A 13,116-nucleotide genomic window follows, 5' to 3' on the forward strand; every position below is an offset into this window, starting at 1 on the left:
AATAAATAAATATATACACATGCATACATACATACATATATATATATATTAATATCATGAATTTTGGGGTAATACTAGTTTGATTGGATTCACTGGACTTGATTCCTAGTGTTAGGGGCTGGCGCTTTCTACTTCACAGGGTGACCTGCTGTCCTGGCTCTCCCAGACATTTCTGATTTTAGTGCTGGAAGTATTGATTTAACAAATTCGGATGCGAGGTTAATGCACTCTTGTGTATCTCAAGGAGATACTGTCCTGTGTGAGGCAACTCAGGACATTTCATATGTTGGGTCTTTGGGAAAGTCATGATGCATTTTTGCACAGAAAAACATGAAAAAATACCTCTGAGTTTCCTGACAACCTAATATTTTGAAAGAAATTTAGTGTTTTTATTATTACTATACTACCCTGATTTTAAGTCTATATTAAGTGATCCCTGGTTTTGATATGAGAAATGATTCAGATGCAGCAAACACATTTTGCTTTTACTTAAATGCTTACAGAAACAATATAAATGAGTTGTTTCCCAATCATGAACATTTTGAAAAATAAAAAAGTTACAACTATAATACTGAAAGTAAACTGATTATTAGTTCACGGACAAATTACAGTGCACAATTAAACTTTTACATACAGAGAGTGAATTCTATTTTATATAATTATTCTAAATCTATTTACATATGTTCATTTCTCCAAATTGCATTTTAATATCTTACCTATAACAGAGACTTTAAGTAACTCGATTTTATCCTTAAGGCCTGCAGCTTCCAGATTGTCACCTGCACCTATTAACTGTGAGTCACTGACGTCAGCACCCACGTAATATACATCCTATGGGAAAGAAATTAATATTTTAGGTATAAATAAAACTACTAATTTTTTATGTAATTCTGAAAATCTACTTGCTAGGACCAGCAGATAGCATAATGGTTATGTTGTTAAGACTCTCACATCGGCAGTCAACTGCAGATCAAGTCCTGAACCCAGTGGCTTAAGATTCAAGCTGGATGCATGAATATGCGTGTCCAAAATCTCAAGAGGAGAAAGGGAGAGAAGGAACTCGGGCGTGGCCATGCACCCTCAGGGAGTGGGGGTGGTGACTTCTCACTTTCTGTCTCTCTGGTGAGCACATACACCCTATAGCAAAAAACAAACAAACAAACAAAAAAACCAAAACTTAAAAAAAAAAAAAAAGAAAATCTACTTGCATTATCTCAATAAGAGTTACATTAACAGATTTAAAAACTTAGGTTAAAATAAAATTGATTAGTCCTTCAAATGATATTTAATAGCAAATAACAAAAAGTTTTTGTTAAAATTTTTAAATCTGTCAATGTTTTACAATAACAAATGGCTAAAAAATTTGGGTATTAGTATACATTAGATCATGACTGATTATTAGAATTCTGTCATATTTTCCTAAATTGATCACAGTATTTAGAGAAATAAAATAGCAATTTGATTAACCCTTCATAATCTATTTTAACTACAGTGAAGTCATATAATTTCAAATTACAATCCCCAAATAGATAATCTCTTGAATACTTGGTAAATATATATACAATGATTAAAGTAAATATACAGCTTGCTTGGTTTACTAAACTTTAGAACTTACTGGCCAGGGGCTGGCAGGTGGTGTGGTGGTTAAGGGCACTGTATTCCCACATGGCTGACTGCAGTTCAAGTCCCAGACCTGGCAGCTTGCTTTTTTATTTTCTCTTTCTCTCTGTCTCTCCTGCTCTCACTCTTAATCTATCCCTCTCTGGTCAAATTAAGATAAATAAAGTTAAATAAAATAATTAAAAAAAAAAAAAAAGAACTTACTGGCCATTCCTTAGCAGCTTCCAAAAGTATTGTTCCAAGTCCACACATCGGATCTAAAACAAATGCACCGGCCTGTAGACAGAAATATTAAGTTGGTATTATTAAGTTTACTATAGAAAGTGCCAAAAAAAAAATCCTAAAATGAGAGAAATCACTATTTCAAGGGTCAACATTCCACTTTACACTTATTTGGAGTTTCACAAAGTTAAAGCTCTAAGTCAGACAGGTGCGTGCATGCTATGTTTAAAAAGCAAATGAATGTAGAAGTACAATACCAAGCAAAGTAAGTCAGGTTATGAAAGACAATTTTGTCTTCATTTAATAACAACTGAGTGTCCTTACTCATTAGCAGAAGCTAAAGGACAAGAGAGCATAGAAGCTGAGAAGATATTAAATGTTAGAGGAGAGGGAGATGGGAATAGGGAGAAATTGGTTAAAATTGTGCATGTAAACAAGCGGAATAGGCTTTGGAATTGTGTACCACAGTAGAGTAATAAACATCAGCGAAAAAGCAACATATACTTCCAAAAAATCAAGAGTGATTTTTGAGTATCTACAACAGTGTGGTATTAAATGGTGAGCATGGTGAGTGTGCTTATGTTCTTGATTTGATTATTTTACACTATATACAGGTTTAAAAAAACCAGACTATACCTCACAAACATGTAAAATAATTATCTATAAATAAAAAAGATAAGGAAGGAGGCCATCGTGGCCAAAGCACAGAAAGAGGGAAAAGGAGGCAGTAACATCAGAGTGGTATGGTGATCCCATCAGGATGGGCTGGGTTATGCTGATGTCATAACAACTTCCGAGTCTTCAGGGGTTAAAACATCATGTAGCTCAGCTACATGCCCACAATAGGGCACCTGGGCCTCTGTTCCTCAGGCCAGAAGCAAAACTAATGAAGTGGGCATATCGGCATGTAGTGCCGCCATCACTGTGGCAGAGGGAGAGGAAGCAGGAAAAACTGCAATGGCTCCAAAAGGTGCCGTCTCAAAGTGCCACTCATCCCTTTGACGAGCAGTTAACTGGCTAATGCATGTTAGTCACATGGTACACAGTTTCAGGTGTCAGGAAAGTATATTCCTATGTGTACCTGGGAGGAGAACAAGACATCTGGAGAAAACACCCATGACTCCCACTCTGGATTGCATTATGTCAGATCTTGTAGGTGCTATAAGGATTTTGGTTCTGTTCTGAAGGTTAGGAAGCTATTGGAAGGTTTCGAGAAGTCACGTGACCTTAGACTTCAAAGGGATCCTCGTAGCTCCCCTGTCGAGAACAGGCCGCAGAACAGGCCAGAATGGTGAGTGTGTTAATAGGGAGGCTACTTAGTTAGGGGATCCAGGCAAGAGGTCACAGTGGGTTGAATTAAGAATGGTAACGGTACTGGTGGAAGTGGTGAAGACATGGCTGAATTCTGAACATACTTCAAATGGCAGAGCTATAGAATGGACAGGATGTGGAATGTTGAAGAAAGAGGACAGTCTGGAATAACTGAAGTGTCTGACCTGAGCAACCAGAAGAAGGGAGTTAGTTTCCTGTTACTGAGATGGGAAGAGTTGGGAAAAAGGGGCTAGGGATGACAAGAATGTAGTTTCAGACATAGTAATTTTGAGATACCTCTTAGACCTCCAAGAATGTTGCCAAGTGAGTCACTCCACATATGAACCTAGAGTTCAAGGGAGAGGTTCAGGCTATATACATAACATTGGGAACAACCAGTGTTGGTCAGTTTATAAATGGTAGTTAAAGCATCAGAACTAGAGATCATGTAGGAAGCAAGAGGAATTAAACATCCGTGGTTTGGATTGGGGTCCCAGTGATCTCCTGAGCTTATGTTTGGAAGATGAAAATCTAGCCATGCACACAGAGAAGCAGCACATACTGATCAATGTAGGAGGAGAACCTAGAGTGGTGGTCCCAAAACAAAGTGAAGAAAACTGTTTCAAGAAGGAGAGTGACCACAAAGAGACCTAGGGTCAGTAGATGAGCAACTTCAGTGGAGTGTTGCTGATGAAAGCCTGACAGAAGTCAGTACAAGAGTGAATGGGAAGGAAGGAAGCAGATAATACCGACTATTTTGAAGAATTTTTCTGTAAAAGGAAGCAAAGACAGGGAAGGTAGCTGAAGGAACATGTGGGTTCCAGAGAGGGATTTTATTTTAGGTTGTAAGAACAGCAGGAGTACATGCAGATGGCAGTGATACAGTAGAAGGAAAAGTCCTTGATATGCAAAAAGAGTGGGACCCAAATACTGGAGTGGAACAAGGAGACTTTACTTATCATCATAAAGATAAAGCAGAATACGTGGACACAGATTCCGAAATGTTGGTAGACTAGGTGAGGACAGCATGCTGAAGTTCTTTGGCTTCTAATATTTAGGTCAAATAAGAAGCATGAAATTAAAAAGTATAGGTGAAGAAATGACTACAATGATTGGACATAAAATCCAGGCTGTGAAAAAGGAATGTGGACAGGCGTAAGTAATGGACAGAGGTCAGTCAAGTGACTGGAGGTCCCTGTGGGATTAGATCCAGGGACTGGAGGAAGCAAACAGGAAAGAGTAGGTGGTGATGAGAAGGATCTTTGAAACTGAGATTTCTGGAAGGGATGCCCTTCCAAAGGGTAGGACAATGTCTAAGAGTGAATGAAGGCAGATCAATAGAGGAAGGGAAGCCAAGACATTAAGGAACAGGCTATGGGTGACTATGGAAATCAGAAAGATTAAGACAGCAATGGTGATCCAGAGAGATAGGAAGAGAGATCTGTGCATGACTGGGAACCAGAAGGCGTGTGCTTCAAAGGCCCTGAGACATTCTGGCAGATGGGAGGAAACAGTCATCCAGAAGGGGCAAGAAGGAATAAACAGGACACCTACCCCACCTTCAGGCCCAGTGGTACTTGGGATGTGGGAGGAAACACATCCATCTCACTATGTCTACAGAGGAAGGAGACCTCAGTGGACAGCCAAGTTTCAGCCAGAGTCATAGGTTACCTAATGGAAAGAAAGAAAATGCTCCTCAGAAGAGGGAATCATTCCCCTGGTGCTACATTCTGAAGAACATATCATATGGCTCTCCCATAGAGGGTAGTAAGTAACAACAAGAATACAACTTAAGTGGCAATTTTGTTTCAAATTAATAACAGTATGAGAATTGGTTTTTATTAAGAATTCGAATGTGCCACATTGTGTCTTCCTCTCTTACAGTCTGTATTCAATGAAGTACCATGACCTTAAATAGTTCCATGTTACCTTCGGACCTTTTCTAGTCGTGACATTTACAGGAAGGAGATAACAGGAAGGAGGACAATTTATAGTAAACATGAAAAATACCTAACATCCCTTTTTACAAGTTCACTTTATGTGGCATTGGTCTTGTCAGGGTGGAACTATCTCCAAGCAGAGAAGTGGGTTGAGTTGGATACAGGGTCACTTACAGGCGGGTTATGACTGCAGTCCCTCTAAGAGAGTGTTGTGGTGCTCCTTACATCTTTTTTTTTTTTTTTTTTGGAGAGATTTTCACTGTAGGGCGCGTGCGCTCGCCAGACAGACAGAGAGAGACATAGAGACAGAAAGCGAGAAATCACCCCCCAGGGGGGATGGTCACGCTGCAATCCCTTCTCCTCCATTCTCCTCTCGGGATCTTGGGCACGCACGCACATGCGCCCGGCGTGAGTTTTAAGCCACCGGGTCCGGGACACGAACTGTGGTCGACTACGTGGGAGTCCAGCGACATAGCCATTACGCTAACTGCTGGTTCCCTGGTGCTCCTTACATCTTTAATGGGCTCACTGGCTACTGCCCACATTCCGAGATTCTTGTTCTTAGTGTTAGCAGGCCCACAGTAAGCAAAAGTTATATATCAAGCATTACTTTTGGGTATTTTTAATTATTTACTTTGGACTTTTCTGAAAAATATATGTCTAGATCAAGACAAAGGTAATACTTCAAATTTGTAGGGATTAAATAAATTTACAATTAAATATGAACTGTGGTGAAATTACTAGCAGTTTGAGGACAAAGAAAAAAAATAACTAAACCTCTGACTCCTTATACTAAAAGAAATTTGGACTAAAGATTTAAATCAAACAAAAAGGGCAATCCTGGGTCTGGGTATGTGGTAATCTAAATATAATTCCTTCCTCTTCTTCCAACTGCAAGCTCTTTACTTTTGTTGAGCCAAGTGATACTTAGACCTAGGCAACTAGTACTACAAGGAGCCCCAGGCTCTGTTGGGGTTCCAGAAGGAGGACTGCAGAGGGCTTCCTTGCCATGGCGTGGGCGGATGATTAGAGAAAGGCACTGGAGCCCAGAGGGAGCCAATACAACATAGAGGAGCTTGGTCTTCAGCAATCTATGGACCAAAGAAGGACGTCTCCTCCAGGTACTGCAGCAGCAGGACTGGCAGGTTTTCTTTATGATGGCAAACCCAGGTGTGCCAGAGACTTGTTTGCTTTTTATCATGTATAAGATTCTGGCCACTTAAATACTTTAATAAACATACATTACCCCTCGTGAGCCAATTAAGAAAAATAATGGCTCAGCTGGGGGAGGTGGAGTCCTCAGCAGTCAGAGAGTAAAAGGCAGAACACGTAGAACACGCCTAGTGAAGCAGAAATACTAACTACCGGAGGAGACAGGGACATATGTGAGCACAGGAAGAGCTTCCACAGGTATCTGAATGTAACACATACATCTTTTAAGAAGCTAAAAAAATATGATTTTAAGCTAAAAATATCAATAAAAAAATGAAAGTACAGCATATCCCTGTGGCTCTTGTTACAACTTGGAAGATAATGTTCAAGAATAACTCGAAACATAGAGCTAAGACATAAAGCAATGAAAACCACGTGAGAAAGGATAAGAGACTTGGAGGACAGAGCCAGGAAGCTCAACGTGTTCGCAACAAGAATTTTAGAAGGAGAAAAAGAGTAGTTTAAAGTTAAATTCACTTAAGAGTTGAGAGGTAATTATAATTAAATAAGAGGGGCTGGCAGGTGACTTGGTGGTTAAGGCACTGGACTTCCATACAGCTGACCATGGTTTGAGTCTTGCACCTGGTGGCTTCTTTCTTACTTTCCTTCTCCTTCTCTCTCTCTGATCAAATTAAAAAATAATAAATAAAATAAAATAAATAATTATTTTTAAATGATTAAATAAGAAACTGTAGAGAAAGATTGTTTGAACTGGAAAAAGAACTGTGATTGTTTTACAATAATAATTATATATTCCAATAATAATTTAAATCATTATTAGTACAGTGGTAGCTAATACAGGGGGAAACTCAAAAAGAATATGGAATTAAAGTACAAGTTTATTTTGGTCCAAAAACAATTTGAAATCTAGATACAGATTTTTTTTTTATAGCTTTTGCTATAGGGTGCATGCGTTTGCCAGAAAGACAGAGAGAGACAGAGAGACAGAAAGTGAGAGTAAGTTCCCAGGGGAGATGGCCATGCCACAATCCCTTATCCATTCTCCTCTCAGGATCTTGGGCATGCACGCACATGTGCCCGGTGTGAGTTTAAGCCACTGAATCCAGGACTTGCACCATAGTCGACTACATGGGAGTTCAGCGACATAGTCATTACACCATCTGCTGATCCCCATATATAGATTTTTAATTTAGTTTTATTATTTTTAGTTGACTATAGGGCATATTTGTTCATTGGGGAGAGAGAGAGAGAAGGAAGTGAGAGTAAGTTCCCAGGGGAGATGGCCATGCCACAATCCCTTATCCATTCTCCTCTCAGGATTTTGGGCATGCATACATATGCATCAGTGTGAGTTCCAAGTCATGGATCTGGGACTCAAACTGCAAAGTCAGCCATGTTGGATCCAGCTGCCTTACCCTCCACGGTACCTGCTGGCCCCAATCCATACAGATTTTTCATAAAAGTGTTTTCCATAAACTTTTTGAAGACTCCTTGTACTTACATAGTTTCATAACTTGGGCACTGTTTCCATCACTTTACTAATGCTAATTCACTTACTCCTCAAGAATCCTATGAAATAATAGTACTATTTTCATCTTGCAAATGAGAAACTGAGGCATAGAAATATGATGTATCTTGCCCAACGTTTCCTAGTCAGTAGGTGCTAGAGTCAAAATTAAAACCCAGGCAGTCCGACTCAGGAAGGTCTGGGCTGAAAGGGAAAGACAGATATATAAGCCCATCCTGATAATAGTCCTGAATGTTGAGATTAAAGAAAAAAATACCACAAGCTTCTAAGCAGAAAGAAAGTAGCTAAAATGAAAAAGAAATATCCCACCAGCTGGGACAGCTCATCTACAACACAGGGCACTCAAAAGACAATAGAACAGTGCCTACAGACATCTGAGAGAAAAGACCTGCAACTCAAGACTCTTACACTCAACAAAGATGAAAGGAGGAAATCTGAGGAGATATAGGAATTTGTTCAGTATTCATTATTCAAATACCACACTTGAGGAAAATACCTAGAAGACAAGACTTTAATCAAGCAACAAATAAAGTTGAGTGGAGGCCTCAAGTGAGGGAACAGAGAGCAAGATGGTAAGGAGGGCCGTCCTTACACCATGTCTGTGCGTGTGTATACAAACGTGTGTGCGAGTGCTATACACAACTGTACCTCAATGATCAGATGTGTAAGGAAGTACGAACTAAGAACTTTTGAAACAGAAGAGGCACAAACATTTAAGAGAAGTTATGTGAATAATTTATTCAATTAAAAGTTATTCAGTTTAGTAGTTAGAAATTGGGAGAGGAAGGAGTGAAATGTTTCAAAGGTCGCACTGTGGAGAGAGTTAAAGGTGAGGAGGAGAAGAGAAAAAAGTACTCTAAGATCTCATCTCACGATAGGAAAGCAGGGAAGCTAGAGAAGCTGATTGTCTTGGTGGTGAAACACTGTGTCCTGGCAGAGGAAATCATTGATATCCTGGTTTTAAGTAATAGAGTTATATGTGCTTAATTAAGAGAGCTGGGAAAAGGAACAGAATGGAAGAGAACAGTAAAGTAAAATCTTCAACCTCAGGAAGAAAAATGCAATGACTAGCAAGTAACTCAATCACTAGCAAAAAAATAAAAATAAACAGCATAAGAAGTTATGAACGGAGGAGGAGTACAGTCAAGAACATTTGTAAGAACATTTACTGAATCTCTTGTTGAAAGATAGGGACCATCGGAGCAGGCTAAAGATAGCTGTGTGTTTATAAGAACTACGTAAAGTTCAAAGTAAAACAGTGGCAAGAAAGTATCAGGCTAATGCAAACAAAAAGAAAGGAGTAAAATATTAATAAGGTATAGAGAAATTTAAGTTTAATCTTACTAACCAAGATAGAGAACTTTGTGGCCAGCAGGTGGTGTGGTGGCTAAGGTGCTAGTCTCCCACATGGCTGACTGTGGTTCGAGTTCCAGATCTGGTAGCTTGCTTTCTCACTTTTCCCTTCTCTTGCATTCTTTCTCCTTGGTCAAATAAAAATAATAATAAATAATAACAAAATTAAATAAAGAAATAAAAAAAGAGAGAACTTTATATAATAATGAAAAGGTACAATTGATGATGAAGCCATAACAGTCATAAATGTATATACCAAATCACAGCAGCTGAATAATGGAACTGGTAAAAATGTAAAAACTTAATTAAAAAACATACAATAACATAATGAGATTTTAAAATACCTCTTTTAGAATGGAGCAGATAGCTAACATAAAAAGTAAAGATAATACAGGACGTTTCATGATTAGAAAATAAAATTATTTTTTCACGTCCATAGAACATTTATAAAAACTTGGCCAAGATCCTGATTACAGATTTAAAAAAACCTTAAAATTTAAGAAGTTGGGTCAGCCGGTGGTATGGTAGTTAAGCTAGTTGGATCCAACATGGCTGACTGTGATTCAGGTCTCCGACTCAGTGACTTGAAAACCACGCAAGACACATGTGAATGCATGCCCAAAATCCCAAGAAGAGAATGAAGAAGAGGGGACTGTGTGGTGTGGCCCTCTCCTCTGGAGTGTGCTTTCTTACTTTCTCTCTCTCTATCTCCCTGGTGAGCATAAATATCATACAGCAAATTAAAAAAAAAAGCTTTAAAATTTAAGTAGAAGAGGTACCACAGGCCATATTTTCTGATCGTGATACATTTTTTTTTAATAATTACTTATTTAAGGGCCAGTAGATGGTATAGAGGTTACATTGCTGGACTCCCACAGGCTGACCACTGTTCAAATCCCAGACCCAGTGGCTTGAAATTCATGCCAGGCGCATGTGCATGCATGCCCAAGATCTGGGAGGAGAATGGAGATGAAGGGATTGTGACATGGCCATGCCCCCTGGGCGGTGATTTTTCACTCTCTTTCTCTCTGTCTTTGTCTCTGTGTGTGTGTGTGTCTCTCTCTCTCTCTCCAGTGAGCGCACACAACCTAAGGCAAAAACTTACACACACACACACACACACACACATACACACACACACGAATTTACAAAATTACTTATTTAATTTTATTATCATTATCATTATTATTATTATTTTAAAATTTGCTACACGGCACATGTGCTCATCAGAGACAGAGAGGTAAAGTGACCAAGTGAGAGAGAGATATGAAAGTGAGAGAGCAAGCCACCATGTCCAGGACTTGAACCACAGTGAGCCATGTGCAAGTCCAGGGCCTTAACTACCATGTCACTTGCTGACACTTGTAGCTATTTTTTTACTTCATTTTTTTCATAGCAAAAATACCCTCAGAAGTTCAACAATATATAAAAACGAATCACAGAGCAGTTTTTAAGTGCAGTGCCAAGGAGAAAAACATCAAACAAAAGAGTAAGGAAAGAAAAAGCATGCAACTAAGGTGTCGATCAAGGAAGAGACTGTGTAGGTTAAAATGGGAAGGACCTTGTTACCTTAATTTCAGCCAGTGAAGCCATGGCCCATGCTATGGTAGATCGCAATCCAGCTGTCCTGATGTAAGCTCTGCTGGCTAAAGGAACCCTATGAAGACAAGAACCAGGGTATACAGCAAATCTTACTCTAGGTTAAAGAATATGATATAAATAAAAATGATTAACCTGTCTTACATTTGAGCATCATTTAAAATTATTCATCAAGCACACACCAATGTATTCCTTAAGTAAAAGAATATTTTAACGTTACCAAAATACCTTCTCTAATTGGACCTTATCTAACTAACCAGTGTGGTGTTTTGGAAAAATTGTTTAGACAGCTGATATTTAATCTCTCATATATTAAATTTAGGAAAATTTAATCACCCATGAGGGAAATGTTTCTAAAGTGTTTATACCTACCTCCCTGTCGTTCCGTACCAATTAGACCTTTCCTTGCTATCTAGAGTTGCCAAGAGGAAAATATTCCGTTACTTGTTTTGGAAGGTAGATTTCGTATGGGAAGTAGGGCTGACTAGATGCGTTAACCCTAGGAATCTGTTTTCTATAAAGTGTCTCTTTTGCAAGTTTGCATTTTGCACAAGTGCATCATTCTCAAAAGATAAAATGAAGCATGACCCTGCACTGTCTAAAACAATTCACTGAATGAAGGGCTGAAGCAGACTTCCCCCAAATGAGGGCACTGGTCTTCACCATGGTTCACCTCAGCTTTACCCTCTACCTCATCGTTGCCACTGTCAATGCTTCTAGATTTGAAAGAGAATCTCAAAATACCATGCATTATTTCTTCCTTTCAAATGCAATGACAAGTAGCATACCACTGGAAAATTCAATGAGCTTTTCTATTTCTCTCCTATAATTGGTAAGATATGAAGATCTGACTTCAAAAATTTGTGCAAGGTTGTTTGGGGAGTGCTTGTCTCACAACCATTAAGAGGGCTCTTCTATGAACACTAATTACATGAAGTCACAATGTTCTCCAAACTATTCTTAAAGGCTCTCAACAGAATTCCAGTATGTGAATATCAAATATCTACTTCTTCCATCATTTTGTTTCTCATCTTTCTTTGACTTAGACTATTAGGTATGCATTTATTGCAAGCCCCTTACAACCTTAGAATAAGATGAGGTATGAAATAAAATAGCATAATTGTATACTTACTGTAATAATGAGGAAACTTTGCATGGTGAATCCCTAGGGATCTAGTTTTACATGGTAAATCTATTTATTTTTAAGTTGCCAGAGGGCACATGCACTCACACAGAGGAAGAGAGAGAGGAGAGAGGGAGAGAGAGACAGACAGCGAGAGAGGGGGAGGCAGGGGAAGAAAACATCTCGGAGGAACAGGATCATGTTGCAATCCCTTTTCCCTCATCTCTCCATCCTGTTGGGATTTGGGGCACACATTTACTCATGCCTGGCATGTTTTTTAAACTGCTGAGGTCAGGATTTGAACTGCCATTGACCATGGGGGAATCTGGCTCCCTCAACTACTTGCTAATGCACTAGCTTGAAACTCTGGCTTTTAAAAATTTTTAAAAATTATTTTGCTATAGAGTGTGTGCACTTGTCAGAGAGAGACAGCGACAGAAACAGAGACATTCTCCTCTCAGGATTTTGGGCATGTGCCTGACATATTTTTTATGCTGCTGGGTCTGGGACTTGAACTGCAGAGTCAGCCATATGGGATCCAGCCACCTTAACCTTCATGCTACCAGCTGGCTAGAGTCTGGCTTTTTATTTATTTATTTTTCCCAAAAATGAATTATTTAATTTTATTGGTCATCATAATTTTTTTTTAATTTGATGAAAGAGATAGAGAGAAAGAGAAAGTAAGAAAGCAAGCCACCAGGTCTGGAACTCAAACTGTGGGTCAGCTGTGTGGGAGTCCAGTGCCTTAACTACCATACCACCTGCCAGCCCCTGAGTCTGGCTTATTCTTTAAAAAAATAATTATTTTATTTAACTTTTCCTTCCTTCCTTCCTTCCTCTTTCTCTCTCTTTATCTCTTTTCTTCTTTCTTTTAATCTGATCAGAGAGGGACAGAGTAAGAGGAGAAAAGGAAAGTGAGAAAGCAAGCCACCAGGTCCAGGACTCGAATAGCAGTCAGCCATGTACTAGTCCGCATCTGGTTTTTTAATAAAGTTCTTTTTCAAAAAATAATTCATATTGTAAATAGTACAATATCTAAATATTTGGAATCAGAAATGTAAACTGGCAAGTGGAAAGACTATAAAACATTTTGGTCAACAAAATTTGTTTCTACAGGGTAAGTTCAGCAACTGTCTTACACATCCGGTAAAATTAAATGAGAAATTATTTTGCATTCTATATATATTAAAAAAAAAGGTAGACTCAGTGAAGAAAACTATCTTCATTCATATGTATTATAAAGTGTT

The 13,116-nt window shown here is 38.7% G+C and overlaps 1 protein-coding gene across 4 annotated transcripts in view; it reads right to left on the reverse strand.

Moving 5' to 3' along the window:
• The window catches only part of THUMPD2 (THUMP domain 2 tRNA and snRNA guanosine methyltransferase), a gene marked incomplete at its 5' end in the record, with an annotated part of 35,139 nt that overhangs the window by 12,314 nt on the left and 9,709 nt on the right, over positions 1-13,116 (reverse strand). For 2 of the 4 annotated variants that reach the window (XM_014591304.2, XM_027775222.1), the window contains 3 exon segments: positions 717-831; positions 1,825-1,896; positions 10,717-10,804. In XM_014591304.2, coding sequence (XP_014446790.1) covers positions 717-831; positions 1,825-1,896; positions 10,717-10,804 — 275 coding nt within the window. 4 annotated transcript variants of the gene reach the window in all.

The sequence above is a fragment of the Tupaia chinensis genome, unplaced genomic scaffold, assembly GCF_000334495.1.
Source record: "Tupaia chinensis unplaced genomic scaffold, TupChi_1.0 Scaffold000050_1, whole genome shotgun sequence".
Taxonomy (NCBI): domain Eukaryota; kingdom Metazoa; phylum Chordata; class Mammalia; order Scandentia; family Tupaiidae; genus Tupaia; species Tupaia belangeri.